The 20074-nt window shown below is 41.9% G+C and overlaps 1 protein-coding gene across 1 annotated transcript; it reads right to left on the bottom strand.

Moving 5' to 3' along the window:
• Positions 1-8346: 8346 nt before the first annotated feature.
• Positions 8347-19168, bottom strand: LOC309693192 (myosin-7-like). Its single transcript, XM_082512211.1, has 38 exons — positions 19132-19168; positions 18526-18734; positions 18304-18447; positions 18059-18215; positions 17938-17965; positions 17743-17851; positions 17555-17647; positions 17389-17452; positions 17083-17181; positions 16895-16998; positions 16656-16794; positions 16136-16254; positions 15903-16052; positions 15631-15801; positions 15193-15502; positions 14959-15035; positions 14444-14649; positions 14218-14341; positions 14004-14140; positions 13423-13678; positions 13076-13318; positions 12825-13001; positions 12592-12737; positions 12411-12501; positions 11923-12312; positions 11695-11821; positions 11500-11618; positions 11223-11419; positions 10960-11143; positions 10720-10885; positions 10513-10637; positions 10097-10405; positions 9801-10004; positions 9416-9712; positions 9206-9310; positions 9007-9102; positions 8732-8866; positions 8347-8473 (listed from the first exon to the last, which is right to left on the bottom strand). The coding sequence occupies exons 2-38, from the start codon at positions 18724-18726 to the stop codon at positions 8453-8455; spliced, it is 5820 nt and encodes a 1939-aa protein (XP_082368337.1). The 5' UTR covers positions 18727-18734; positions 19132-19168; the 3' UTR covers positions 8347-8452.
• Between the last annotated feature and the right edge of the window lie 906 nt (positions 19169-20074).

Below are 20074 nucleotides of genomic sequence, written 5' to 3'. Positions count from 1 at the left end.
AAGACTGGCAATTGGGACATGGAATGTCACCTCTCTGGTGGGAAAGGAGCCTGAGTTAGTGCGTGAGGTTGAGAGGTACCGGCTAGATAGTCGGGCTCACCTCTACGCATGGCTTGGGCTCTGGAACCAGTCTCCTGGAGAGGGGCTGGACGCTGTCTCAGTCTGGAGTTGCCCCTGGTGAGAGGCAACGGGCTGGGGTGGGTATTCTAATATCCCCTCGGCTTGCTGCCGGTACGTTGGGGTTTTTCCCGGTGGATGAGAGGGTTTGTTCCCTGCGCCTTAGGGTCGGGGAACGGGTCCTGACCGTCATCTGCGCTTATGCGCCGAGTGGCAGTTCAGAGTACCCAGCCTTCTTAGAGTCCCTGGGTGGGGTGCTGGAAGGTGCTCCACCTGGAGACTCTGTTGTCCTGCTGGGAGACTTCAATGCTCACGTGGGTAATGACAGCGATACCTGGAGGGGCGTGATTGGGAGGAACGGCCTCCCTGATCTGAATCCGAGTGGTGTTTTGTTATTGGACTTCTGTGCAAATCACAGTTTGGCCATAACGAACACCTTGTTTGAACATAAGAGTGTCCATAAGTGCACGTGGCACCAGGACGCTCTAGGTCGCAGGTCGATGATCGATTTTGTAATCGTATCACCAGACCTGCGACCATATGTTCTGAACACTCGGGTAAAGAGAGGGGCTGAGCTGTCAACTGATCACCACCTGGTGGTGAGTTGGATCAGGTGGCGGGGAGGACGCTGGACAGACCTGGTGCACCTAAACGCGTAGTGAGGGTGTGCTGGGAACGTCTAGCAGAGGCCCCAGTCCGCGAGATCTTCAACGCACACCTCCGGCAGAGCTTCAACAGCATTCTGAGGAAGACTGGGGACATTGAGTCTGAATGGACCATGTTCAGTGTCTCCATTGCCGAAGCCGCTGCATTGAGCTGTGGCCGCAAGGTGGTTGGTGCCTGCCGTGGTGGTAATCCCCAAACCAAATGGTGGACACCAGAGGTGAGGGGAGCCACCAGGCTGAAGAAGGAGTCCTATCGGGCTTGGTTAGCCTGTGGGACTCCGGAGGCAGCGACAGGTATCGACAGGCCAAGCGGAATGCGGCTCAGGCAGTGGCTGAAGCAAAAACTCGGGTGTGGGAGGAGTTCAGAGAGGCCATGGAAAAAGACTTTCGGACTGCCTCGAAGAGATTCTGGCAAATCGTCAGGCGTCTCAGGAGGGGAAAGCACTGCACTGTGTATAGTGCTGGCGGAGCGCTGCTGACTTTGACTGAGAAAATTGTCAGGCAGTGGAAGGAATACCTCGAGGACCTCCTTAATCCCACTGACACATCTTCCGAGGAAGAAGCAGAGTCTGGGGATGAGGGGAATGACCCGCCAATTTCGGGAGGCGAGGTCACTGAGGCAGTTAAACAACTCCTTGGTGGCAGAGCCCCTGGTGTTGATGAGGTCCGCCCCAAGTTCCTGAAGGCTCTGGACGTTGTAGGGCTGTCCTGGTTGACACGCCTCTACAATGTTGCGTGGAGATCAGGGGTAGTACCCCTGGACTGGAAGACTGGGGTGGTGGTCCCCATCTTTAATAAGGGGGACCGGAGGGTGTGTTCCAACTACAGGGGGATCACACTCCTCAGCCTCCCTGGGAAAGTCTATGCCAGGGTGCTGGAAAGGAGAGTTCGTCTGCTAGTCGAACCTCGGATACAGGTGGAACTATGCGGTTTTCGTCCTGGTCGCGGAACACTGGACCAGCTCTTTATCCTCTCAAGGATACTTGAGGGTGCATGGGAGTTTGCCCAACCAGTCTACATGTGTTTTGTGGACTTGGAGAAGGCATTCGACGGTGTCCCTCGGGGTGTCCTTTGGGAGGTGCTGCGGGAGTATGGGGTGTCTGGCCCATTGCTACGGGTCATTCGATCCCTATACAACCGTTGCAAGAGCTTGGTTCGCATTGCCGGCAATAAGTCGGACTCGTTCCCGGTGGGTGATGGGCAGCCAAGTGGCGGAGGGCTTTCACTTCGGTGGCCTCAGAATCTCATCTCTGATTTTCGCGGATGATGTGGTTCTGTTGGCTTCATCGGGTGAAGGCCTCCAGCTCGCACTGGAACAGGTTGCAGCCGAGTGTGAAGCAGCGGGAATGAGGATTAGCACCTCCAAATCTGAAGCCATGGTTGTCAGCCGGACCCACTCCGGGTCGGGGATGAGTTCCTGCCCCAAGTGGAGGAGTTCAAGTATCTCGGGGTCTTGTTCGCGAGTGATGGGAGAAGGGAGCCGGAGATCGACAGACGGATTGGTGCGGTGGCTGCAGTGATGCAGACGCTGCACTGGTCCGTCGTGATGAAGAGGGAGCTGAGTGTAAAAGCAAAGCTCTCAATTTACCGGTCGATCTACGTCCCTACCCTCATGTCCCTACCCGCCACGAGCTGTGGGTAGTGACTGAAAGAACGAGATCGCGGATACAAGCGGCGGAAATGAGCTTCCTCCAAAGGGTGGCTGGCCTCTCCTTTAGAGATAGGGTGAGAAGTTCAGCCATCCGGGAGGGGCTCAGAGTAGAGCCCTGCTTCTCCACATCGAAAGGAGCCAGCTGAGGTGGTTCGGGTATCTGACAAGGATGCCTCCTGGGCGCCTCCTGGGGTTGGTGTTCCCAGGCATGTCCCACCGGGAGGAGGCCCCGGGGCAGACCCAGGACACGCTGGAGAGATTATATCTCTCGGCTGGCCTGGGAACGCCTTGGTGTTCCCCCGGATAAGCTGGAGGAGGTGGCTGGGGAGAGGGAGGTCTGGGCTTCTCTGCTTAGGCTGCTGCCCCCGCGACCCGGCCCCGGATAAAGCGGATGAAGATGGATGGATGGATGGATGGATGGATGGATGGATGGATGTTAAGTGGCTTAAAAACACAACAAACACAAAAAACCCATTCTTTAAAAATGGTCAGGTACATGGAATCAACTGAAACTGAGAAAAAAAGTAGCCAATCTCAGGAGAAAAACTTTAACAGACCTTTAGAAAAACTGGAGAACTATTGTTCAACACCACTTTAAATATTTTGCTATTTGGAAGCAAAATTCAATAAAGAAGATGAGGGATGGGTCAAGGCTTTTATACAGAACCAAAACATCTAATCTAGATGATAACAAGACATTTTAAGGGCCTAACTATTGTAAATATGTAACCATTACATTTAACCCACCAAAAGTCAGAAATTGTGAAAAAGGACACGCCTTAAGTAGACCAACCAGATATAATAGCAGCCTAGTAGACTATATAACAAGTGATCCTTTAGGATGGAATAAAATTCTGAATATATGTGTACACATGTGAATACAAGTCAAGATTGCACAACACTGCCCTCAGTTTTTACTGACTAGCCAAGCAAACTTACATCATTTTGGGCTGTCAGATATGTATTTGTAGGCAGAAACATCCCAGTGTTTCTCCAATGTGTCCAAATATTGGAACTCTAGGATTTTTCAGCTATGTAGTATTTCACCCAGGATTAAACTATGAGTGAAATATGTCTCACTGTTGCACCAAGCCACACTCTAAAACAACAGTAGAATGCTAACAACGTGTTATTTTCGTGTTATAAATTGTTACCTTTTAGACTTCAATATTTAATGTACAAAATGCCAAAGTGAAAAAAAAATATTCAACCAACTGTGCATAATTCTTGTTATTTAGCTTATTTAGATCATCAAGGTTAATCTGTTGTAACTTGCAGACAGTTTACCCCACTGAGGTATTCCTTACATGAAATTATAATGCAAATCCTCTAACAACACTTGCTGAAGCAGTTCTGCACTTGTTTGGATAGGTTTATACACATTTACACTACTGCACCTGATGTAGGGAACACAGATAAAACTACATGTGTCAGATTTAATATTGGCTGTGGCAACCATAAGGGATGACTAAACAGGGGTTTGCTGCAACACATGTACAGTACATACTTAGTATTAATAGAGGCCTAGAACTGGCTTAAATGAGTTGTGAAGTGGCATGATGGATATAGACTGAACATGTACATGAAAACTAGCTGTAAAACAAGTAAACAAGATTGTTATAGTGCCTAATTTTAAAGTAATAATTAAAAATTATAAATAAAAATAAATGAAAAGTTATCCGTTGTAATCAGGACAGAGGGGTAATATTTCTGCTTACTTTTAGCATATTCTGCATTTTTATTATAATTGCATTTAAGCTAGTATTGACATCTGTGATGGATGTCCACAACAGGCAGTCTCTGATATACCAATACTTTAACAGTGAAGGCTTCTTAGCCTAAGCTACAACTGGAAATTCTATTGATCAGTCTCCATACAGTGTACATACAGTATATAATGTTAGCAGTGTGTCAGCCCTCATACCAAACTTCTGAACTCCTTTACTTAGCTCTAATCTATTCCAGGCACCGTCAAAGGTCCCATTCCCAGCTGTCCAGAATCCTTGTATCCTTGTCTTCTTCAATGACTTGTATATAGAAGGGAAGGTGTGAGACACCTTGTCTCTTAAGTTTGAAGTCTGAGCCAACTGTGGTTTCAGATGTGGTTGCTATTCTTAGAATGCTTGATATTTACTGAAGGTCACTTGAGGAGGTGTTGAGCATTGGTCCCTGCCTCCATATGTCCTCTTGTATTACCCTTTCTCCTTGCCTTCAGTTAGACAATAAAGGAGTTAGTGTTTGGTGTCTTTGCAGTCAGTTCTAGAAGACTTCTGTACATTAAAAAATATGTCTGTTGCTGAAGACTGAATTTCTGTTGAACAGATGAACTTTGCAAGGTATGGTTGAACTTCATCAATCTTTATATAATGTATTTGTTTTATATTTACTGTACAGTTAATGCCTATAAATATAAATACCATATACATTTTTCTATTTCTATTCTATTCTGTTTAGCAGATTAGCATTACTGTTGTTCTAATATCTGTTGTAAATCCAAAGTTTTCTTTATACACAGTAATGTGGAAAAGTTTTTGAACTACGCCTCATTTCTTTATATTTTGCATCCAAGAAGCAGGAATTTCTTGATAATGTGTATTTTTTTGTCAGAATGTTGCATGAATTAAAATAATTTGATTTGTTTGAAATTTTCTTACCCTTTCCTTCCTTCAAAGGTTTTTTTTAAATGGGAAAACCAGAGGAATGAGACAAACTCGGGAATTGCATGTCACTACGTAAGGTGAGTTCTTGGGAGAATTGCTGTTTGAATTTTTATAAGAGGTCACAAATCAGACACTTAACTATACCAATGTAGATATGTGCATATGAGAAAGTCTTGATTATATGGTTGAATTACGCAGTGGCTAAAAGGCCAGACTACTGTCTATATCAGTGGTCATTATTATAAGTTACCCTTGTAAGTAGGACAAATTCTAAATAACATGGTCTCTTTGCAATAAAGAGCTTAAGCTAATTAGAAATCTGCTGGAAGTGCTGAGGGTGCTGTGGCGCTGTGGGGTATTGTAGGGAACCTCTATGTCTACAACTACTAATTGAAAGATAACATTTTAATTTTGTTTTTTCAATGACAATAGTGAATTTTAAGTTGCTTAGGTTCATTCGTGTCTCTAACTATAGTGTAGTTACCAAACTTTTTGTAAACAGGCATGCTGTCACACATGAAAATGGATATGGAAATTTCAGATTAATCAATTAATCCATGAAAAAGGGCGCAAGTTATCAGATGATCAGAATCAACTGACGTAATCGTGTGTATTGTGCTTATAGTTACACGATGAATTCAAAAATATCTTGGCTGTTTCATTTGCTGTTCAGAGGAGCAGGGAGCTAAACTTTATAGTGTTTGGATGCACAGGGCATGATGAGAAGTTCATCAGTGTGTGACTGCTGAGTGAAGAAACACTTTGTGCATTGTGCTCTGCTACCATACTGTCTGCCCTAGCTTTGCCTGTATCCATGATAAGCCATGTTCTGATCATCAAGATATTTTGTCAATCTTCCCATGAGCTAGGTGCCATAGTCACTTTGTGTATTTACCCAGTATTTTCTGTATTAATTTTCTCTGATGATTATCCTTTAGTATTTGACCATGATAAAACTGTATTATTGTCATCAGTGTTTTTACTACTGTATTTTACATCATTAGGACACAAAACATGCAAAAAAAAAAAAATCCAAAACATGCACAACCAATATACATTTCAAAGAATGTATCAATTCTATATATCTCTTTCCTGGATGGGTGGTGTAGCACCTCTTACATAAAACAATGTTTTCACTAGTTAATTAGGTGGGAAAACTCAGCCACCATCCATTGTCTAGAAACAATGTATTCAAAAGACAGCATAGGTCCAGCCAGACTTTAGCCAATCTATCATGAGAAACACTGACACACAAACAAACACCCCATAAAGCTGTTTAACATGAAGCTGCCTATTTCGACTAGTGAGGAAGTTTGATGTAATTATATAACTTTTTTCTTTTCTTTTTTTCATATAACCTTTTTTAAATCAAATCAAATCAAATCAAATCACTTTTATTGTCACATCACATGTGCAGGCACACTGGCACAGCACATGCGAGTGAAATTCTTGTGTGCGAGCCCCACAAGCAACAGAGATGTGCAAACACAACAACACAAACGAGCAAAATACAAGAATGGCCAACCTGAAACTAATAAATATATGTACAATATATAATAGTGTATGCATTTCTGGATGTGTATACTAAATATTTTCCTACGTGTGTGTGTGTGTGTGTGTGTGTGTGTGTGTGTGTGTGTGTGTACACATTTTTACAAATTAAATAGTAAAAAAAAAAAAAAAAAAATAATAATAATAATAATAATAATAATAATAAAATATATAAAATATACAGAGTTGAATATGTGCAGAACAAGTGGCATTTATATACAGTGTGGAGTGCATAATGTTGAAGTTCCAGTAGTGAAGCTGAGGTGTCTATGACGTGTTCAGCAGTCTGATGGCCTGGTGGAAGAAGCTGTCTCTCAGTCTGCTGGTACGGGACCGGATGCTGCAGAACCTCCTTCCTGATGGAAGCAGTCTGAACAGTTTATGGCTGGGGTGACTGGAGTCCTTGATGATCCTCCCCGCTTTCCTCAGGCAGCGCTTCCTGTAGATGTCTTGGAGGGAGGGAAGCTCACCTCCAATTATCCGTTCAGAGCACCGCACTACTCGCTGGAGAGCTTTGCAGTTGTAGGCGGTGCTGTTGCCATACCAGGTGGTGATGCATCCAGTGAGGATGCTCTCAATGGCACAGTGATAGAAGGTCCTGAGGATGCGGGGGCTCATGCCGAATCTTTTCAGTCTCCTGAGAAAGAAGAGGCGCTGATGCGCCTTCTTCACTGTTTTGTTTGTGTGTACTGACCACGTAAGATCCTCAGCCAGATGTACTCCAAGGAACCGGAAGCTGCTCACTCTCTCCACAGCAGCGCCGTTGATGGTGATGGGGGTGTGTACTTCTCTGCACCTCCGGAAGTCCACTATCAACTCCTTTGTCTTTGCGACGTTGAGGGTGAGATGGTTGTCTTGACACCAGTGGGTCAGGGCGCTGACCTCCTCCCTGTAAGCCGTCTCATCACCGTTGGTGATAAGACCCACCACTGTAGTGTCGTCCGCAAACTTCACAATGATGTTGGAGCTGTTAGTGGCTGTGCAGTCGTAGGTGTAGAGTGAGTACAGGAGACTGTTTTCACTCCTCCATTAAGAAATTAATGATTATTTATTAATTAACTTATATATGAAAGATACAACTAGTTTCACATTTTGGACAGAGAGGACAGATGGTTTGAAAGAGGAGTGAAAGAAGTCCACTGTGAACGAACATCCTTGAACAGAGACGGTGTCTGCCAGCTATAATCCAGTTTTGAGATCCCTTCCCAGACGCCTTAACGCCCACTCACATCCTGGCCCATCCTGATTAGGTAGAGGATCAATAGGGGGTCCACGACCCTCTTGGTGACACTCCCATAAGGCTTAGAATATGGGACTCTCCACCATTTGCTCTTAGAACTGAAGAAGCTTGTCAGATGAAACTTAAAGAAGTCCAGACACTTTTCTTTCCAAGCTCCTTAGAATACAGCTGGGTCATAATGTATTTTTTGTTCTGTGATCAAAAACTCTAAATCAATCTTCGAGTCTGTAGATTGTCTCACATGATATCCACTCTGCTTTTTTAATAACCATTTAATAGCCATTTTCACACATGTGATACATTTTCTTGATTCCAAATTATTTGAGAAAAGTGTATGCAGTATCATGTTATATTCAAGCTGTACTTACATTTTACAGTTTAATTTTTTAGTTATATTTCTTATATGTAATATTAATTAATAGGACTGCCACTAATAAGCAACAAAAAAAAGTCAAGACACAGTTTCAGATGCAGATTCATTTTATTCTACTGACCAACCAACATGCATAGGGAGACACCGTTACTAATACATCCGATGTCTCAGAAACAGGGATTCAGACCATGTGTTTTACTCCTCATCATGACCTTTCTGGAAACAGAGACACAAACAAGAGAGAATGAAATATTGTTAAGTATTATTGGACATATTAATGGTTCACTTTAATGTGACAAAACTGAAAACTTTCAAGTGTTGTAGATTCAATTTTGGACATATTTGTAAAATTAACTTTTAAATATGCAGTTATATGCAAACTGTAAAATGCATCTGTGGATTCTGATGGTAAATGAAATCTTTATAAAATTCCTAAAACAGATACATGCGATGTGTCATTATACAGATACTGACCTTTGACCCTGCGTCACGGCTTTTGACACGTAGTTTGTTGACCTGGGACTCGGCAATGTCAGCTCTTTCCTCAGCTTCATCGAGCTCATGTTGAAGTTTGCGGAACTTGGTAAGATTACTGTTGGCCTGTTCCTCCTGTAGAACAGAAGCACAATATCCTTAAGATGACCTGCTGTATATTTTCTATATTTCTATATGATTAATAGGCGAGTAGAAATGATGAACAGGTGCAATGCTTTTTTAGTGTGTAAAATGTAAATGCAAAGACTACTTACAGCTTCCTCAGCAGCTTTCTTGTAGGATTTCACCTTTAGCTGCAACTTGTCCACCAGATCTTGCAGACGGGTAAGATTCTTACGATCCTCTTCTGTCTGGAAGCAAACAAGAAAAAAATTGTATTTCTCTGAGTCAAAGTAAATATGAATTTAATTTTTACTGTTTCTTCCCTCATTCTCTAAGGTGACTCAAAAATACCTGATACGTCAGCTCTTTAATCCGTCTCTCATATTTTCGTATTCCCTTGACGGCATCACTTGATTTCCTTTGTTCAACTTCAACTTCACTCTCCAATTCTCTGATCTGTTGAACAAAAAGATTACTTATAACATACTAAATATTTTCCTTGTTTGATGATTTGGTAATTTATTATATCGATTTGACTTCATTAACACGATTTTGACTTACCCTGGCCTCGAGCTTCTGAATCTGCTTCTTGCCTCCCTTCATGGCGATCTGCTCAGCTTCATCCAGGCGGTGCTGCAGGTCTTTGATGGTTTGCTCCATGTTCTTCTTCATTCGCTCCAGATGAGCGCTGGTGTCCTGCTCCTTCTTCAGCTCCTCTGCCATCATGGCAGCATCAGTGATGGCCTTCTTGGCCTTCTCCTCTGCATTCCTGCACTCCTGCACTGACTCCTCCACTTCAGTTTGAAGCTGGGATGTATCAGCCTCCAGCTTCTTCTTTTGGTTTATCAGGCTGGTGTTCTGGTGTTCAGATGAAAAATATGATTTTTTAAATTCCTGAGTATATTTTCAATAGATAGTTTCTGTATCAAGTCTTCTCCAGTCTTACCTGTGAGTGCAGTAGCTGCACTCTCTCACTGACATCCAGCAGCTCTTGCTCTGCAAGTTTGCGGCTTCTCTCCGTTTGATCCAGAGCTGCTCTCAGCTCCTCCACTTCAGCCTGAAGAAGGTTGTTGCGTCGCTCAACAATGACAATGTTTTCCTTCATATCATCACTGGCTCGCAGAGAGTCGTCCAGCTGAAGTTGAGTATCCTTGAAGATAAAAACCCCCAAAATTTTAACTGATGTTTCACTTTGGCTTTGATTTTTGTTTCAAAGAAGTAGAACTGCTTGTTTATTCAGACCTTCAGATGGGCATGGACGGCCTTAAGTTGTTTCTGAGCCTCAGCTGCCTGCCTGTTAGCCTGGCTTAGCTGGATCTCCATCTCATTGAGGTCTCCCTCCATCTTCTTTTTCAGACGCAGGGCCTCGTTCCTGCTGCGAGTCTCAGCCTCCAGAGAGCTTTGAAGAGTATCCACAGTTCGCTGGTGGTTTCTTTTCGATTGCTCCATTTCTTCATCTTTCTCAGCTAGCTTGCGCTCAATGTCAGCCTTTACTTGGTTAAACTCAAGTTGGGCTCTGAGAATCTTCCCTTCCTCATGCTCCAGTGTGGCCTGTCACAAATAGAAATTAGACACAATGACTACATAACTTGTAATGAATTAATCCTCACAACCTAAAATCTTTCAAATTTGAAAAAGGCCAGTATGCAGCAGCTTACCTCTGCTTCCTCCAGAGCTGTCTGTATCTCAGACTTCTCTTGTTCCAACTGCTTTCGAATCTTCTCAAGCTCATGAATATTCTTTCCACCTTCGCTAATTTGTTCAGTGAGGTCAGATATTTCCTCTGAGGGCATATTGTAAAAAATAAATGCCGTTATACTGTGAACAAACTGTTCATGTATGATTTTAATGGGTAATTAAGTCACCTTGTAAGTTCTTGTTCTCTCTCTTCATGGTCTCCAAATGTTCAAGAGATTCTTCATAGGAGTTCTTCAGTTTGAAGAGCTCAGTGCTCAGAGACCTGGCATCTTTCTGAGAGCTCTCCAGCTCTGTTTGAGACTCCTCGTACTTCTGTTTCCACTCTGCCAAGACCTACAAGAAAGTTTTCATTTTAGATAAAAGATTGACCTTCTGCTTCAGTGAAATAATAAGTGCCGGATGAAAACCTTGTCAAAGTTTCTTTGTTTCTTGTCCAGAGCAGCGGCAGCAGCATTAGACCTCTCTACATCCACCATGAGATCTTCAATCTCATTCTGCAGCCTGTGTTTGGTCTTCTCCAGAGAGGAACATTTAGCATTCACTGCTTCAACAGCCTCCTCAGCCTCCTGCAGACGCTGAGCCAGCTTCTTTCTAGGTGATGAAAATATGTATTTGTGGTTAAACGCTCTTTACCTTTGCTGAGTTCGTGGACTTAGTGTATTTGGCTTACTTGGCCTCTTCTAGTTCTTCGGTCCTCTGGATGGCATCAGTTTCATACTTGGTTCTCCACTGAGCCACCTCAGAGTTGGCCTTGGACATGCTACGTTGCAGTTCAGCTTTAGCCTCCTGCTCCTCCTCATACTGCTCCCTGAGCAGGTCACAGTCATGGCGAGAAGACTGCACTGCATGGGCTAATGCGTTCTTGGCCTAAAAGAAAGTGTATCTTTATTAACTGGGTGTACCAATGGTCTCTACCTAATGAGGTTACACTGATGATTATTTGCTACCTTGACTTCTTCCTCCAGTTGTCTTTTCAGGTCTTCAATTTGCTGAGTGTACGACTGTTTTCCTCTCGTGAGTTGAGACACCAGAGAATCCTTTTCCTCAAGCTGCCTCAAAAGTTCACCTTATTTAAGCATAACATTAAATTCAGTACCGCACAATGGCACAACTAAAATATGCTGTTCAGGTCTAATGCATACCGTTCTCAGTTTGAAGCTTTGCTTTCTGCATGGTGAAGTCATTGATGGCACGCTGTCCCTCTTCTGATTTTGTTTTATATTCATTCATCTGGTCTTCCAGAGACCTGCACATTTTCTCCAAGTTGTTCTGTGAACAAAAAGCAGTAGATGGCCAATCATGTACACAATTATAAAATTAATGTTTGATTTGGCAATGAGAACAAACCCTAATACCTGAAAGTAACTTACCTTTGCCTTGACAATTTGTTCCATATTGGAGACCACATCATCCAGCTCCAGTCTGAGCTCACTCTTCTCCTTCTCCAGTTTCTGCTTGACTCTCTGCAGGTTGTCAATCTGCTCTCCCAGCTCAGCAACACTGTCGGCTTGTTTCTTCCTGAGTGTGGCAGTAGTGGCTTCGTGGTGCAGAGTGGCCTCTTCGAGGTCTCTGCGCAGTTTCTGGAACTCGGCCTCCCTCTTCTTGTTCATCTCAATCTGGGCAGCTGTGGCTCCTCCAGCCTCCTCCAACCTCTCACTGATCTCCTCCAGCTCTCTGGCCAGGTCAGCTCTCTGCTTCTCCACCTTGGCTCGAGCAGCTCTCTCTGCTTCTAGCTCTTCCTCCAGCTCCTCAATACGAGCCTAGATCGGAGTCAAAAGCAAACCTTGACATTTAATTTTACTCCTCCAAACCATATGTTTTTCTTTTTCTTTTTCATGGGTCTTGTTTGATTCGTTACCTGCAACTCCTTCAGTTTTTTCTGGAGCTGGGCACTCATCACCTGCTCATCCTCAACTTTACCATTCAGCTGACTGATTTCAAAATCTTTCCTTTGGATATAAAATAAAAAGGTTTCACTTGAGGCACAATCGAAAGTGTGTTTTTATTGCTTCATTGTAAACCTGCCCATCTCATCTTACTTTTTCAGCCTCTCTTCGAGCTGCTGCTTATCATTTTCTAGGTCCATGATACTTTCTTGAGCTAACTTGAGGTCTCCTTCAAGCTTCCTCTTTGCTCGCTCAAGGTCCATACGGACTTTCTTTTCTTGCTCTAAAGACCCCTCAAGCTGTGGGGGGAAATAAATATTATTACAATGGTACTGATATATTAAAATTATTATTCATTAACTACCAAAGTCAGTCTATGTTCTTACATCATCCACTTGCTGCTCCAGCTTAGTCTTGGCCTTAGTTAGAGAGTTGACTTTGTCTTCCTCACTCTGCAGGTCGTCCAGAGTTTGCTGATGAGCTTCCTGTAAAGCTTTCTTTTCCTTGGTCAGCTTGGCAATGATTTCATCCAATGCAGCCATTTCCTCAGTCAAGTTTTTTACCTATAGCCAGAATAGAGGTTCAGTTTAGTAACAGATTAATTTCACAATGACAGTCATTAATAGGTTTGTTGTACCTTGTTCTCAGTGGCATGCTTCTCCTTCTCCACTTTAGCTAGAGTTAACTCTAAGTCATCGATGTCTTTCTTCAGCTCGGAGCACTCGTCCTCCAGCTTCCTCTTCTTAGCAGTCAGTTCTGCATTCATCTCCTCCTCATCCTCCAGCCTCTCTGTCAGCTCTTTGATTTTGGCCTCCAGCTGAATTTTGCTCTTGATCAGCCCCTCACATCTTTCTTCAGCATCGCCTAGATTGTCTTGCTCCTGAAGACAAAAAGTATGACATACGCATTAAGCCGACAAACACACACAATACATGTGATGTTGATATTTGTTGTCATACTGTAAGAAACTATCCTTTAACATACAGCCTGAACTTGGAGCTGCAGGTCGTTCTTTTCTTGGAGAAGAGTGACCATTTTCTCTTCCAGTTCTTTCCTGCGGGCTTCTGATTTTGCATAAGCCTCTTTCAGTTTGGCAAACTCTTCCTTCATGTTGGCCATCTCTTTCTCAGTCTCTGCTGACTTCAGCAGAGGTTTGATCTTGAAGAACATTTTCATCCAGGGCCAATTTTTGACCCCCATGAAGGCACGGATGTTCCACTGGATCACAAGAAGAGCATCCCTGCAGACAACAGATAATCAGTGTTTGTAAAACTCCACCCACCGTTAATCCTTCATTAAAAATATGTTTTTAATATATTTAACCAAACCCTCACAACATTCTCCTATGCATGTATCTAATGACAGTTGCCGTATTTTGTGTCCATAAGTCCATGAACATATTGCATTTTGATATTTTGTTCGGTGATAAAATATGGTTCAGTGGAAAATATGTCTTGTATACTGGACAGATGATAAATTTTAATGATGCAAATCTGTTTTGACATTGTGCTGCACAACATAAACTGAGTTGGCTAACAGAATTTGACCAAGCTTTGATAAGTTACCTGCGTTCAACAATCTTCTGGAATTCAATTCTTGCCAGAAGGCCTCTTGATCGAGCTTGGATGCCAGTGATGATTAGGGCTAATCTGTCATCTCTCATCTCCTCTAGCTGGCCCAACAGCCCAGCCTTGAAAAACACCTTTTACAGCAACACATAGCAGAGTCAGTAACAGCTTGTTTCTGTTCAAAGTGTTCTATAAGTATGCAAATACTGACCTTGGTGTGTCCCAGTTTGTACTGGCTGTGGTCTAAATCTAAAGAACCCAAAAGTTTTTCAGCAGCCTTCTTGTTGTCAATGAACTGTCCCTCGGGAATGGCGTTAGGGTTCAAAATACGGTACCTTTGTTAGAAAAACAACAGATGAAAGAGTTGTTTCTTTTCAAGTACTTACTAATATGGATGGATTGATACTAATATGCATTTGTTTTAAGAGAACTTAAACCTCTGCTTGAAATCTCCATAGAGGATCCTGTTGGGGAAACCCTTTCTGCAGATCCTGATGCCTTCCAGCACACCGTTACAGCGCAGCTGGTGCATCACCAGAGGGTTCTCCATGGCCCCTGGAGTCTTGGTCTCGTTGGGGATGATGCAGCGTACAAAGTGAGGGTGAGTTGACCTCAAGTTGGTCATCAGCTTGTTCAGGTTCTCCTGAAAGTTTTTCATATGTAAATTGTTGCTATTGCTTTTGACACCAAGTACAGTAAGTACGTAAGTTTCCTTTTGGGTGTTTACAAAGTAGTTGCCATAGTCAATTTTAGTCAGATTGTTGACCTTTCTAATGCAGCTCATAAAGGGTTTGTGTCGCCTGGTTAATTTCAGTGTCTATAACTTCAAAACTGGGCAAATCAGAACAAAGTTTTGAACCTCTATCAAACTAATGAGAAATTCTTGCTGAAGTCATGATGTATAACTCAGTACAATCTCTCCTTTACATTAAAAAATAAAAACATATCTCACCCTGTGCAAAGCTGATACAGTTTGGAAGGAAGAACCTTTCTTCTTGGTTCCACCTTTGCCCTTCCCACCTTCCTGAGCTAAAAAAAAATTAATGTCGAACTTTATTGAGAGAACCAACAGATCACAACAGATTTTTAAGGCATTTCAAATCTGTAGAAAAATTGATTACAATACTGTTGTTGTTGTTGTAAATTATTATTGACTTCTAATTTTCACTATGGGATGTCAAAATACCTGAATCAGCTCCTGCATATCCGGCAAAAAGCAAGCCTAAAAGCTTAAGGTTAGACTTCTGGAAAAGACCAACAACAGTCTCATTCAGAGGATCCTTGTTCTTCACCAACCAGTTGTTGATATTGTAATCAACAGTTCCAGCGTAGTGCACAAGGGAAAAATGAGCCTCTGGTTTTCCTTTGACAACTCTGGGCTTCTGGAAATTGTTAGATTTTCCCAGGTGGTTGTCATAGAGCTTAGCTTTAAAGGTGGCATCACTGGCTTTGGGGAACATGCACTCCTCTTCAAGGATGGACATGATACCCATGGGCTAAGATAAATATAATGAAGAAAAACAATTTTCATGACAAAAATGTTAACATACATTTTAGTTTTAAGAATAACATGCACAAACAGTGGGATAAAAATAGAAATGTTTTATATAGTCCAGTGTCACACCTTTTCAATCAGGTCGATACAGGCCTGCAGATCCATACCAAAATCAATGAACTCCCAATCGATGCCCTCTTTCTTGTACTCTTCCTGCTCCAGTACAAACATGTGGTGGTTGAAAAACTGTTGCAGTTTTTCATTGGTGAAGTTGATGCACATCTGCTCAAAGGTGTTGAACTGAAATGAAATGGACCACAGTATGTTCATGATTTAAAATGCATCCTTACATTAGGGACAACCATTTATAAGATTATAAGAACTTATTTTTCCAAACTCACATCAAAGATCTCAAATCCAGCAATGTCAAGCACCCCAATAAAATACTGGCGGGGCTGTTTGGTGTCCAGGGACTGGTTGATTCTCACCACCATCCACAGAAACATCTTCTCATATACTGACTTAGCCAGTGCACCGATAGCGTAGTACACCTTAGAACGGAAATATGTGATTCAAAATAAATGGTGCGTTTTCATTAAATCAAAGCCTGACAAAATTCCCTGTAACTCTGTACCTGGGCGACATTCTGTCCTTTGGTGACCCACTCGTTTCCTACTTTGACTCTTGGGTGACAGAGACCTTTGATGAGGTCAGCAGAGTTCAGGCCCATCAGATATGCAACTTTGTCAGCATCTGAGAAATAGTGACAGTGATACATTTTTTGCATATTTTATTTTGCACAGTTTAAGATGTTCTGACAAAAATAACATCATCCATTCACATTCAGTATTTTTTTTACTTTAAATTGTACTTTAACTGTTCTCCCCCAGAGCTGTCTGTTTTTCTGGTGGATAGTGGCTCTCACCATGGCTTCTTGCAGTTCCAAAGCCTAAGAAATTGATTTTTAACCCTTTGCAGACTGATAGATGTCGTCTGTTGTAGAGGGTTTTTTTTACATTGTTGTATCCTTCACTTTGTTAGGTTCCATTTAGCTTCTATTTAAGTGATTCCTTGATTCATCAGGTCTGGCATTAGTCAGGCGTCAGAGTGCCTAGTTATTTGAATATAATCTATTATGTTATAATTATATTCACCTTCAGTACCATCGGCCTCTGCCTGCTCTTCTCTCTGCTTCTGTTTAAACTTCATGTTGCCATAGTGCATGATTGCACCAGTAAGCTTGTAAATACTGTTCTTCTCTTCTTGAGTGAAGCCCAGAACATCAAAGGCTTCCTGACGAAAATCAAAAACATTAATTTTACTATTTTCTTTTTTGTTTTATTAAATGAATTTTCGACTAAAATTGCTGCAGTGAATCTGAGATTCAACTCACATCAGTGGCCATCAGCTCTTCAGAATCATTGATAGAGGCTACTGTTGTCTCTCCTTGGGAGATGAAGGCGTAGTCATAAGGGTTGTTGGTGATGAGCAGCATCTCTAAAATTAAATAGAAAATGTTTATTTCACTATGAAATGTATGATTGAGTACAAATCAAACACCTGTCCTGTACTCATCCTTACCTAGAAGTTCAGGCTTTATCTGAGACAGGATCTGGTAGAAAATGTGGTAGTCCCTCTCAGCTTTGAGCTGGAAGGTCACACGAGACTTTTCCAAAAGGTCTGAATGAGTTATTATAAATGGTATGAAAGTGTGACACACAGTAACAAATTTAATAGAGTTTTTCAAATGTTTAATTATGAAATAATACTCCAGTTTTAAACAGGCTTTGCATGGTTAAAGCACTCTTGGTTCATATTTCCAGAGGCCTCCAACCAAACAAAAATGGCTCAGAAAATGGATACATGGATTATCTTAATTTTACTTACAGGTCTCGATGTCAGCCGAGGCCAGCTTTCCTCGGTTGTCAAAATGAATACGGATGAATTTACCCTGGGAGGAAAATGTGTGTTCACTTGTATTTTTGGAATAAGAAGTAACTTCATTTATGAATGTAAACAAGTAGTCTGACATCAGCCAGATACAGACACTCACAAATCTGGAGGAGTTGTCATTCCTGATGGTTTTGGCATTGCCAAAGGCCTCTAGAGCGGGGTTAGCCTGGATGATTTGATCTTCAAGGGTTCCCTGATTTAGTTAAACAAAAAAGAACCTTGAAAAACAGCAATATTATGACTATATTTTGTTTGTCGAACATTAAGAAAATCTTGTCTCGTAAGAACCTTCTTCTCTGCAGCTGGATCTTTCTTCCCACTTGGGACAGCAGCAATGCTGGCAAAGTACTGAATGACACGTTTGGTGTTGACAGTCTTTCCAGCTCCAGATTCTCCACTGAGTAGAAAAAGACATACATTTCAAGACCAAGAAGTATAACTCTTAACTGCTGAAAAAAGACCCTTGTTGGTAAAGTTACTTACGTGATAAGGATTGACTGGTTTTCTCTGTCTGTCAGCAAGAGAATATCAGAAAATCAGGGAAAATGCGACGATGTCCAAACAAAATGTCAATCAAGATGAATGCTAAAAGGGATATTTGTACCTGCCAGCATGTACTGGTAGCCATTGTCAGAGATGGAGAAGATATGAGGAGGAGCTTCAGTCCTCTTCTTTCCTCTGTAGGCAACGACCACCTCCTGATTGTAGACTGGCAGCCACTTGTAGGGATTGACAGTCACACAGAACAACCCAGAGTAGGTCTGTCATGTAAAGAGAGGGATATTAAATTTTGTTTCAGATGCGAAAATGTTATTTCACTAAAGATAACTTTCAAGTTTGGTAACTCACGTAGATCATCCACGCTGCGTAACGCTCTTTGAGGTTAAACAGCACAGCTGGTTCATGGAGGAAGGTGAACATCGCCATGTCTTCAATTTTATCAAACTTAGGCGGGTTCTGAGGGTGCACATCGCACTCCTTCACTGTGACGGTCTGCAAAAAGAAGTACCAGGTATTGCACAAAGCTAAAAACTAAAATACATTTGAATGGAACTGATATGATGAATATACCTTTCCAAATTCAGTGTCGACGGTGGCTTTGTCGCCATCGCGGCTAGTGATTGTTGCTTTAACGTACTCAACTTCAGGGTCAGGAACGAAACACTGTTTTTTCATGTCAAATGGGCGAGTCTGGGCCTCCAGACGCTCCTTATCTGACTTTCTCAGGTAAGGAGCCGCCGCCCCAAACTCTTTCATGGCAGCATCCCCCATTTTTCAACCTTTAAAAAAATGTCTATTAAATGTAAATAAGCATAAGCATATATTAACCAAATTCATGTAAGACCCAGGAAAAATGCACACAAAGCAGGTTTAGTAACAGAGACAGTAAAAGAATTTCTAAAAACAACAAAAAATATTTATATTCTTGTATATCAAGCATTTCCAGTAACTTTTAGTATGCAGAAGGCTCAAATTAACGTGTTATGCAGCAGGTCTTTGCATGAGACACAACTACTAAAGGTGTTTGAGGTGTTTGGGTATTTAAGACCAGCAACCCCAAACAGACATAATTGCAACAAAAATGCCCATTCTTTTCTGACACACACATGCACCAATAGAAAAATGCATTTAAGTTAACTGATTCAGAAATTCAAGAAGTGTAGCTTTAAATTTTACCTTAGGCGTTTCACTCCACAGGAAGTAACGATTTGTGCTATTCATATGAAGCACACAGAAAGGAACCAAAGATCACATATAACATCACAAATTCATTAGACATTTGACAGCAAGGTTCACAGAAACAGGAGTCCTGTCACTCAAATCAATTGCTAACCTATTACAAAATATAGCTAGCAGCAGAAATTTTAATATAATTAAAACTTTTATACCTGCGTGGGTGTTCTCTTACCTCTGACTGTCAACCTTAAGAGAAATGACTGATCCAGTGGCTGACCAGGCTACCTCTCCATTAATAAAGGTTGTAGGTCAACCAAATATGGGAATGAATATCAGAGAAATGGCATCCAGGTTGTCTATCACAAAAAGCATTCTCCAAATTGGGTAGAGCCTGGAGCAGCTATTTGCTGCTCTCACCTTGTGAGCAACAGAGTAATGCACCCACATGGGCATGACAAAGAAGGGTGAAGGAGGAGGTGGGGGAGGCTAGGGCAGATGGTAGTCTGTCTGTCTGTCTGTCTGTCTGTCTGTCTGTCTGTCTATCTATCTATCTATCTATCTATCTATCTATCTATCTATCTATCTATCATCGTCTGTCTAATTCTAAGTATCAGTATCTAATTAATTATTTGTAAGTAGGTTTAAAACAAATGGTAAGCCAAAACACCATGAGATAGAGATTCAGATATTTTAACCAGGGTTTCTATTTTAGGGAACAATAATTAGGCCGATTTTTTTTTCGGGATGAAAAAAAAAAGGATATTTGTTAATTAGAAGGTAGAGCCACCATGTCATAGGCTTTTGCACTCTGTCGTCTGTTCAACATATGAATACAGTAGGCTAGGATTTGTGTCACTTTAAGCATCTTGACATCTAAAGTTCAACAATAGTCTGTAAAGCAATAGGGTGTAAAATACATTTCAAGAGGAAGAATAAAGAGCAG

This window comes from Aulonocara stuartgranti (assembly GCF_965226115.1).
Source record: "Aulonocara stuartgranti genome assembly, chromosome: 18".
Classification (NCBI taxonomy): Eukaryota; Metazoa; Chordata; class Actinopteri; order Cichliformes; family Cichlidae; genus Aulonocara; species Aulonocara stuartgranti.
The sequence above is the reverse complement of the archived record's forward strand: the minus strand, read 5'-3'. Positions and strand labels throughout refer to the sequence as shown.